This window comes from Mus caroli, chromosome 12 (genome assembly GCF_900094665.2).
Source record: "Mus caroli chromosome 12, CAROLI_EIJ_v1.1, whole genome shotgun sequence".
Classification (NCBI taxonomy): Eukaryota; Metazoa; Chordata; class Mammalia; order Rodentia; family Muridae; genus Mus; species Mus caroli.
This window is the reverse complement of record NC_034581.1, coordinates 45,939,919-45,951,271: the sequence shown is the minus strand read 5'-3', so window position 1 is coordinate 45,951,271 and position 11,353 is coordinate 45,939,919. Positions and strand designations below refer to the sequence as shown.

General features: G+C 36.9%; 1 protein-coding gene across 1 annotated transcript in view; it reads left to right on the top strand.

Annotated features, from left to right (window-relative positions):
- The window catches only part of Prkd1 (protein kinase D1), a 284,174-nt gene that overhangs the window by 195,378 nt on the left and 77,443 nt on the right, over window positions 1-11,353 (top strand). Inside the window, exons 3-4 of the mRNA XM_029484814.1 lie at window positions 7,175-7,306; window positions 9,960-10,120. Of these exons, the coding sequence (XP_029340674.1) occupies window positions 7,175-7,306; window positions 9,960-10,120 (293 nt within the window). The remainder of the gene's footprint in view (window positions 1-7,174; window positions 7,307-9,959; window positions 10,121-11,353) is intronic.

Here is an 11,353-nt window from a genome sequence, read left to right as displayed (position 1 = left end):
CCTCCCTCCCTCCCTCCCTCCCTCCCTGTTGCAATTAGCATTACAGTTAACAAATACTTCTTATGTCTGTTCTGTTGCTATTTATGCCTTAGTGCCATCTCTGAAATAAATATTCTATGATGACTATGGAGTGCAAAGCCTTATGAAAAAGGAAAATGAGCCACATTGGGTATTAACTGTAACCCCTTCAAGAGGACATCATGAACGACCTCTTGAATAGGAGCTCATACTGCCATGAAACATTTCTTATGGCCTGTTGTCTTGTGGTTCAAGAAAAAGGAGTGAGTGAAGAGTGGGGGGAAAGAATTCTTTCTTAGTCAGGTAGAATGGTTAGTCATTTCCCTAATTGAATATCACCTGAGCATCTAACAGTGTGGTTTCTAACAGTATATAGAAAATTTCCCGAGTGTATGATTATATCCTATATACCTGAAATCAGTAAACATAATTAGCTTTTTGTGACTTGTGAATTTTAATTATTATAAATAAACCTATTGTGACTATACTTAATAAGAGACTATAAGATAAGATTATTTTTAATTTTTACTTTTCTATTAGTACATTTTTTCATGTTTTCATACATGTACACTATATACATGTCCTGTCTTGTTTTTTGTATCAACTCTGACTCCATTCCTTCCTCTCAATTTTTCCTCCTCTTTATTCTGGTTTTGTTTAGGATTTCATAGACTTTGATCAGGGCTATCTATGTTATCTGGGTTTGGAACTAACCCTCAGGGCCTGATAGGCTCCTTAGTGAGTGCAGGACTTAACCTGAGCCTCCCTCTCGCAGAGGCTCTGACCAAAGGCTTAGAGTCTAAGATATAGAGCTCCTGTGTTTGCTAGTTATGTATGATTTTTATAGGATGACCCACCTCTGTTGATCTGTTGTGGTTTTAGCTTATTTTAAATTCATATGTACACTATATGTCTAGATTATTATGTATGCCTTCCTTTTTAGTTCTTGTTCTTACAATCTATCTTTTAAAAATATCACTTTATAAAATACTTACTTTCAAGTAGGTCTAAATATCTTCCTTCTGCTTCTGCAAAACTTTTCATTTTTATTAAAATACTTTTATTCTTGTAGAGGAAGTCTTTGGAATATTTTCACTGTACCCAGTAAGATTTCATTAGGAGTTAAGGATGCATTACCCCTGCTGGGTTAAAGAACTACAGGCAACTAAGGAGTGCCACAAGTGGGAGACATGGTCTCCCCTAGGAAAGGGCACCTGTGAGCTATGCAGTCCCAAATGACCAACCCTAAAAAACACACAAAACAAAATGAGTAGGTTGTACTTATATATTTAGGGATGTGTGTTTGTGTGTATGAGTACATAACTATATATGTAACAATAATTAATGAAAAATATGAATATAAAAAAGAACAAGAAATGTGTGTGTGTGTGTGTGTGTGAGAGAGAGAGAGAGAGAGAGAGAGAGAGAGAGAGAGAGAGAGAGTTAGGAAAATGGAATGGAGGATGGTGTAAATATACTATATTCTCAAAAATACAAAATTAAGAAAGCTTATATAGGTGCCAGAGAGCTGAATGTTTAAGCATGCTGCATGCCCTTCTAGAGGACCATGGCTCAATTCTTAGCATCCACATTAACCATTTGTAACTGCATTCCTGAGGCATCACTTCCATCTTTTGGCCTTTGCTGTCACCAGGCATGCATGTGATGCATAGATATATATGCAGGCAAAACACCCATGTACATAAAATTTAAAATAAAAGTAAAGTAATGTGTATAGTTGATTCCATGAAAGGAGGCTTCTCTAACCCCAAATACTATTTATTTGGGTCTTTTAAAAATTATTCATTTAGAGCTGTGCCTGGTGGTCCACACCTTGAATCCCAGCACTAGGAAGGCAAAGCAAGCAGATCTTTTAGTACAAGACCAGCTTGGTCTGCAGAGTAAGTTCCAGGACAGCCAATACTACATAGAGAAGCCTGTCTGGAGAACAGAAGCAATAATAACAAAAGAAATTATTTAAAGACCTTGAATCTTGGATAATCTGCTTATGTCCTCTAAACTTGATTTCCTTCTGGAACATGTTCTTCCTGCCTCTGTTTTATTAAAGTTGGTCCATTTGTTATAGAAAGCACTAAGCATGATTGCAATGGAATCATTTGCCTCATTTTGTACTTTAGAATTGAACTCCTATCTGTGATGGGTCAGGCTCCCGCCTCCTATTTTTCTCATGTGTCCACATTAAAAAGCTGCCCCAAGGCCTTTTTGTATTTTCTTCAGCCTTGTCCTTCCTACCTCACCTGCTTTTCAATGGCCACTTCTGTCTCTGGTACATTTCCTTTTTGTTTACATCAGTTTACCCTTTATTAGAGTAGGTTATTTTATGTTTCTAATTTGCATTACATTATGCTATTCCAGGTAGAACTGTGTGCATGAGTGTGTGTGTGTGTGTGTGTGTGTGTTTGATTACTGTGTTTTTTATTCAAAAGAACATTTAGTAGATGCATGTAATACAACATATTCGGCTTTGCTTTCCATCTTTTCTTACTGAGTCACACACTTAAAACTTCCAGAACTATCATAGCTGCCTAACCAGTGGCTTTAACTACATGTTCTGTTGTTGTCATGGTTGCTATGATTTCTGGCATGATATATTCACAGCACCCTATGTTTTTGTCATTATACCTCACTCATATTTTCCATATGAGATTGTTAAGTCAAAAGTGGAAAATTATTTTTTTATCTTCTCAACTATGTGAAGATATAGCAAGTGGCTGAATCAAAACCCATTGAATGATATTGCTGTTGGGGTGTTCTGGGGTCTTCCTAAAGCTTACTCTTCCCAGTTTTAATAAACTCTGCAAGGTGAGGATGATTTCAGCAGCTGTGCACATAGAGAGAATCTGTAACCGAAGTGACATGGAGATGAAGCATGTTTATCCAACCCCTAAGGACAGGATTGGATGGACTGGAGGGAGGGAGCAGCATGGAGACAGACCCAGGTGTGATCTTACCATCATTGATGTAGGAGTTATCTGTTGGCATCATTCAGGTGCCATCAGAAGTTTGGAATCGAATTATCTAACTGTCATCACAGTATACTAAATAAGTGTGAAGAAGACATAGTAATTATACAAAAGATAATCTTATAGTTGAGCAGTTATACAAAGGATAATCTTATTATAGATGTCATATATATATAATATATGGTATATATTTCTCCCTTTCCTTGTCTGTTCCCTGTGTTTTAAACTACCCATCCTGCAGAGAAGTGTAGGATGCCTTTCAGTGACAGACTCAAGAACTCACAATTACTTTCCCTACTAATATTGATACACTTTCTGATTATGTATGGGGCTGGTTCTACCTCACATTAACAGATAACCTTCTTTCATCCATTATTGCATAGTAGGCTTTGGGTCAATCCACCCAAAGCATGATAAATAAAGCATGATATAATCGGAATCTGTGCTTTAGGCCATTAACCCTTTTGTGGATTGACTTTAGAAGGCATGGGAAACTTAAATTTAAGGTTTGTAATTAGAAGTGAACAGTGAGGAGTGGCTACAAAGGAGTATTGGAAGATCTAAATAAAGGCTTCCTATGGCTTGAGTCTTTACAAATGTTGCAAAATGATGTAGAGTGGGGTCCACCTACCTGGGAAAGAGCAAGTTCAAAACATGACTTTTGCATGTCTGTTATAGATATGTTTGAGGACTGGGAGGCTGATACAGCAACAGTGTGAATGTGTATGGGGTACTGGCATTCACACTTCTTTAAATACTCTTCATGCTAAGGAAGAAGATGTCTTCAGGGTTATGAGAGCCTTCAAAGCCTTGTACTTGAGTTAGACTGGAGGACTTGTGTGATGACACGGGTTATCATGTAGCACAAGCTACAATTCATTAGAAACTACTGGTTCCCTTTGTTTTTAAACACAGTTATTGCTTGTAACTCTGAACTAATTAGATAGGATGGATTTGAAATCAGAAATTTTATGCAACATATGTTTTAATAGACTGATAAAACAGAAATGATATTTGTAATTTCCCTAACATTTTTACTGCCTCTGATATAGGAATACATACCTATTGAAGGTTAAATACCACATTGGGTTGCAGTGTCCAGTTTTCCTTTTGATATTTGGAAACAGCATCTTCTCTATAGCCTATATTGGCCTGAATGCTTTGAGTGAGCTAGCCTACCTTGAGCTTAGAGCAACTCCTGTTTTTTCTGTGCTGTTGGGACTAACTGTGTTCCATCACACATAATGACACTGTTTTAAAATAATGTTTTTTTTCAATGATTATACACTTCTCTAGTTTATTTTTAAAGAATATTAAGGTGTGATAGCTGAGTCTCTACAATTCTGTTGTCAAGCCTGGCTGAGTCCAGACTCTACATTTACCCAAATCATACCTTTATTTCTGTTCAAGTTTTCTCATATGTATAGTAGGGTAACAATATCAGCATCTTAGATTATTTGTAGAAACATCAAATAAAATGGTGTTTAAAACATCTTTGTCGCATATCAGTTCCAACCTGTCACATCTGCAAAGAGTTAATGCTGCTTCCAAATTGCCAAAATAGATGTTAAAAAATTTACGGAAAATCATGGAAGATCTGACATTGTTTTACTTTATTATGCAAATAGTTTTGACCTCCAGAGATGATTTATTTTGCTTCAGAAGCCTCATTTCCTCTGAACTGCTAACCAGTTTAGTCCATTTTGTCCAACAATTTATAATGAACCTGTAAAGAACTACTGATTATATTAAGATTTTTGACTCAATTACCTGTTTCAAACGCTCGGTGACTAAGGAAAGCATGTCATTTTCTCCTCTCTTGCATGCTGGAGTGTAACAATAGACTGTGAATAGAGCAAATCAAAGAGACACAAATACCAGTATGAGGGCCCATTGTGCTCAGTTTGTTTCCCTGTCATATCGTTTTAATTTAGGTCGGCTGATTGATTATGACAGGCTCATTGTTCCCTTCTTGGAATCTCTAGACATGCTAATATTCCTATTCTTATCTGTCCATTTTGATTCCAAAACTTAAATGAAATGGAATTGCAGCCTTCACTTTGTTTGCCTGTGCTAGGTGATTATCTCTGAAGTGCGATTTTGTGATTAGGGGAGCCTGCATGCATATACTCAGCTAATGCTGATTTCCCCCAGGGTGCAGAACAGGTAAATTCATAATGAATGGATGTTGTACTTTGATTTCAAATGGATGCAAAACCTCACCATGCTTAGTAGTTTTATTTTAAAAATGTATTTAATTATTCTAAAATTAACAGGAGAATATTAAAATTGAACTTTAGTAATGTGGCATTTAAACATAAGTCAAGGGTGCTAACTGCTTATGAATGTTAATCCCTTTAAAAAAAAAAAACACAAATCTCTCTGCCATAAATTGGAGGGGGAGGTGTCATTGAAAATGTTTAGTTTAATTATTTATATTCTTCCTGATTAATTCCTCAAATGTCTCAACGCAGCTTGCTATTTGTATTGTCAAATTCTAGCGTTTCTTATTTTGAAAACTACAATAATTATTCAACTAATTACTGTCATAGTATTGTCATAGTTTTTTGGTCCTGGAAAGGGTGGATTCAATGGTGAAGGGGGCTAGGAATGAAGGATTGGCACAATGTATTCAGGCATTTTGTTTAATGGTCTTGAGGGGAAATTGCTTATGAGTTCAAGAGATGAAGTTTAAGGAGAATTTAACGTTCTCCAGATTAGATACACTTTGACCAAATCACCAGTGTGTATAATTGTTACCTTGAATCATAACCATGCATTTTACTGATTGAGTTAGAAAAGCATTGTCAATAATATTGTTAATCAACATAGTATCTGATTTGCAATATATTTATGCCAAAATTCACTAGGTATAAAACCTGAGGAATTGAGCCTCCAGGATGGTCTTCTGTTCTTAGTGGAGATGCAGATTTAAGGGGCTAGAGAATACCGTGATCATGCAACCCTTCTCCCCTCGAGAGGGGATGCTGAGGTTCCTGGTGATTATGTGTGCTATCTCATAGGTGATGTCAGTGGTTCTTGCAGCTCTCCTGGTTGCCAGGGGAGCACCATCTGCCATAGTAGTGAGCATTGCATCTGAGCTTACAACAGCAGAGAAGTCTGAAAGATGCAACTCTACCAGTCTTTCACTTTCTCTTCCTTAATTTGAGCACTAATAGAAATGTGGGCCACTTTTATGACATAAAAATGTACATTGAACACTATAGCTGAATTCATATGCATTAGTTTTCTTTATGCATACTTCATGAAGTAGACAGTACTTAGTAAATAACAAAAGGGCCCTCCATCAAGCACATAGTTTATCCATGTTCTTCTCAGAAGACACCACAGCTGGTCCGTGCCTATTAATCCCTCCACTTGACGTGCTCATGAAGAAGCTTCAGGGTTATTTAGAGGTTACACTTTTAATGTTTGGTTTCAGTTTTCAAGTGTTAATCCATCTCTGTCCCTCCAAGAAGAAGATGGTCAGTGGAAGGATGTACCCAGACATCTGTACTCCAGTTACACTTTAATGTTCCTCCTTATACTGTTTGTCTTATCTGAAAGCAGTGTTTAAATTCAGTCTGTCACTTTTTATTTTTATTAGTGCATTTGAATACCTTAGGAGACAAACCAAATACTTTTAGTATAATGCTTTTATTAATCCGTTGAGAATTTTATACAAGCAGGCAGTGTATTTTGATCATAGTCTATTTCCACTCCTCTCCTTGGCTCCTCCCAGAATCACCCTCACTCCCATATTGATTTCTTGCCTCATGACTCCTGAGTCTAATTCATGATCCCCATAAATCTATGAGTGTGCGTCATCCTCTGGAGCATAGTCAACCAACCAGGGACCATATGCTTAAAACCTAATGAGTGAAAGTACAAGCCATGCTACCTCTCATTTTCTGTATGATTTGTCGGGTGCAAAGACTATGTATCTTGTAGCCTAAGATAACACTGAACACGGTCTATACCAATGGCTGGCCCTAGATTTTCTTGCTTCCACCTCCCACGTGCTGATCACAAATATACAGCACTACATGTGGCTGGTTTTCCATACCTTAGTTTTCAGAGTTAGCCCCCTGTTTACTCACTGATTGCCTGGCATGCTTGTTTGCAGATGGGTATATCCACTCACTCTCTTTTGCAATATGCTCTTTCTGCAGCTTCGGCCACCTTTGAAGACTTCCAGATCCGGCCCCATGCTCTCTTCGTTCATTCATACAGAGCCCCAGCTTTCTGTGATCACTGTGGAGAAATGCTGTGGGGGCTGGTGCGCCAAGGCCTTAAATGTGAAGGTGAGTTCTTTTCTGCCCCCTCCACAATTAATGTTGAGCTGAAGGTGCAGCTTCTGTGTGCCTCAGTTGGCACTGTCCCCACTCATGAGCTTCCTGCTGTCATCTTGATATCTCTGCCACCATTTATGCAATATTTCATTTAGTTCTGAAATTTTCTGTCTTTGACACTTCTGATCTCATCTATAAACCTAATTGTTACCCCTTTCCTCAAGTTTTCTATACTGTAGTGCATGAGATATGTTAGCCAGAAATTAAAACTAAGATTTCCATCTTCTTTAAGCCAGAAATTGCAATAATTTGCTTTAAAAGCAGCCTGAGATTTGGGTGGATAATCAAACCATCCAAGATCACCCTGATACTGAGTGAGAAAAATGGCAGTCCTATGCATGTCTTCACACAGACAGTGGTATGAGCTTTCTCCCAGAGTGAACTCCTTGAATTTGACACCTCAGTGTGCAAGAACACTACCCTGTAGTCCCAAGAGCTCATTTGTCCCTCCCCTGTAGTCTTGATTTGGGAAAATGGTTTGCCTTGAAGTGTGGCCATTATGGTCACCCTTTTGGAATACAACAAGTAAATAATGTTGCCATAATTGTTTAATTTGTACCCATGGATTGGAAGTTCAGAGAGAACAAATCTAGAAGAAACCACGCCTCGGGTGTGTGGTTTTGACTAGATTTCTTTCATTTTTACACAACATTTAGAACTTTAAAGAGGGAAAGATACAGCTTCACTCCCAGTGTCAGGCATTTAAGTCCCTTGGTTCTATTGTCTCTGGGTCTACCATGAGGCAGAACACCAGGACAAAGAATTCACAGCTAAGCAGTATCACTTACCTCATGACAGCTGAGAGATTGGCATTTGAGACAATTGTACACTGTCAAGCTTGTCCCAGTGACATATTTTTCTAACTAATCCTTTCCTGCTAACATTCCCATACCTTCCAGCAGTCTGCCAGCTGGGCAGTCATCAGCACAGGAGCATCCAGTAGGCATTCAAAATGCAAACTGTTACACTCTGTCCTAGCTGCCCAAAAGCTGTATGTCAGTCTCATCATGCGAAATGTATTGAGTCCACCACTAAGAAGTGCCATAACTTCACTATGCCAGCATCTGTCAAAATTCCAAGTCCGAGTCTCCTCAAGACCTCTTACCTGTAAACTGGAGTTTTGTTTGTTTTTGTTCTTGTTTGTCTGTTTGCTTCTTATATACTTCCAACCCTTAGTGAAACAGGGTAAGCATTCAAATTCAAAAGGGTGCTGTAAAATAACAAAGAATCACTATACCAAACAAGACCAAATACCCAAATACCTAAATACCGTGCTATGTTTTCAAATACCCAGAAGTGCAAATATCAAATCTTGTAGCTTCATGCCCAGCATCTAGGCTACAAGGTAGCATGGCGTGTTCTCTAGCTGACTTAGGCAGCCCTGCTCTATTGGCTTTGCTGGTTGTATGTAGCTCAGGTATTCTCTCTTAGGCCTGCTCTCAACGATGATGGTCTTTGCTCAGCCAACACCCCATTTTTACGGCATCTCCAAATTTGCTGGGTTTCCATTGCATCTTCATCATCTCTCTCATACAGCCATTCATTGCCCTTTCAAGCCTACAGGGATGCTTAACTGCTCTAGTACCTATCCTCCTAGGCGTTTATTTGAAATCTTGTTAGATACTTCTATGACTTCATAACTTTTGCATTCTACATACCCACAAAACTATAAGCAAGTAAATACATCTCATTTTGCTCTCCGGGGAAGCCATACCCAGGGCCATAGCTTCATCTGGGCGGCAGAACTGTGAAGTATGTGTTATGAAAAGTTGTCTGACCTATTTTATGACACAGGGAAATTATGAGTAACAGGTGCCAGCTATGTGGGGAATATATATATATATATATATATATATATACTATATATATATTATATATATATATATTTAATATATATTAATATAATATAATATTAATATAATATAATATATTATATATATAATATATAATATATATTAATATATATATTAATATATATATTAATATATAATATATATTATATATATAATAAAACTTCCCAAAGTGGGAAATATTTTTCCATCTACCTGCTACTTGGAAACCAACAAGGGTATATACTTTATATTATCTTGATTCTGTGAAGCAGTTAATTTTGTCTCTGTTTTACAGATTCCCATCTATAATTGAGATAAAATACTTTGTTCAGGGTCATGTATACAAGCTGCAGAGACAAGCTTAAGATCAGTCTCATGCCAAACTTGTGAGGAACTATAATTAATTTTCTCCACTATGTAGTCATATATATTTAAAACTATAACAGCTAAAAATGGTTTAATCTATTTGTAAACATATATGTAGATCTCTCTAAACCCAAGTTCATTATATTGAGAATGTCACAAATACATAAATAAAAATTAAGCAATCAAACAACCAGGGAAGTTGTTGAGTTTTTAGAATAAAGTAGGAATCTGATAACCATGTTTAAATAAGGAAGGGACTCAGAGAAAGCACTGAGGAAAATTTGTATTTCCAAGTAGCATCAGACAAAATGATGTCGTGCTGTGTTTTCAAATTCTTAATTTATAAGTAATATGGAATAGATTTAATTTCTGGTGAAATGGGAGCTATTTTTATGTTTGTTTTTCAGGATGTGGTCTGAATTACCATAAGAGATGTGCATTTAAAATCCCCAACAATTGCAGCGGCGTGAGAAGGAGAAGACTCTCCAATGTGTCTCTCACTGGACTCGGTACTGTCCGCACAGCATCGGCTGAGTTCTCCACCAGTGTCCCTGATGAGCCTTTACTGGTATGACCTGCTGTTTATGTGTTCCCCACTCGCTTGTCAAACCAGAGGATGTTGTGCTATCACTGTCAGGCCAGGAGAGCATGCTGGGAGGGAGATGCAGCCCTCGTGTTAATAACTGTGTCTCCCCTGAGTCTCTGTGGCAGGTTGGTCAGTGCATCATCAAATATCCAACAGCTTTGAGTTTGCTTTCTTCCCAGAGCTTTGTGAAACTGAAAAATATGTGAGGCTTCATCATGATCATAAGGCCTGAGCAGCGTGAACAAATGTGTTAATGTTGCAAAAGATGGTCTCCTCTGCAGAGTGCTCAAGTACTTGTAGCATACTGAATATTTCTTCTGAGCTATGATCTGAAATTTACCTTTATGAAAATACCAAAGCCTTACTGCTTACCATTACTGATTTTCATACAGGTTTATCAGGACATTAACAAGTATCATGAAAATAACTGCACTTAATAATTAAAATATTTCTGTGCCTGTGAAATGGTTGATGGACATTTCCCATGCTGTGAAAGCATTTGATATCGAAATTAATTTTTCAAACATTTACCAAAGAATAGAGTGATGGTTGTATAGGTTATTTTCAACAAGAATGGAGTTCTGAAACAGCTAATGGCTTGAAGCTCCAGCTTTCTCTTGTCACTGACTATTCACTGGCACATTATAGCATAGCTATTACAGAAATTGATGAAAAACAAAAGTAAGAATTACTAAGGTCAAGTAAATCCACCTTAACTTGAGGGGAAATAAGTTTTAGAGTTAGGTATGACAATTTGTAATTGTCGTTACTTGGAGAGTATTTGTGATCTCCAATTAAATAACTTACATTTTGTAGTACACTAAGCAACGTGTCAGTTGGTCACTCATCTTTACAACAGATAGAAAACATCTCTAGTCTATTCTTAAGTTGTGTTTTTGATGACATGGCCTTTGGTTTTTGAATCTTCTTTAGCTGAAACTATTTTTAGAAGGTAGGTGCTACATTTATGTAATACTTAGATGAATATAACTTTGTAATATTCAGAAGATATGTATGTGATTTTAGGGAATCCTGTGTGTTTGAATCAATTAGAATAAGGGATATTTTTATTAAAAGTAATAATTTAAATTTCTATTTTAAAATGATTGCAACTACACACTCTGCATTGAAGTTCTATGGTTGAATTCAAAGGTAAAAAATCATGATTTTTTTTAAAATTTTTTTTTTTTTTTTTTTTTTTTTTTTTTTTTTTTT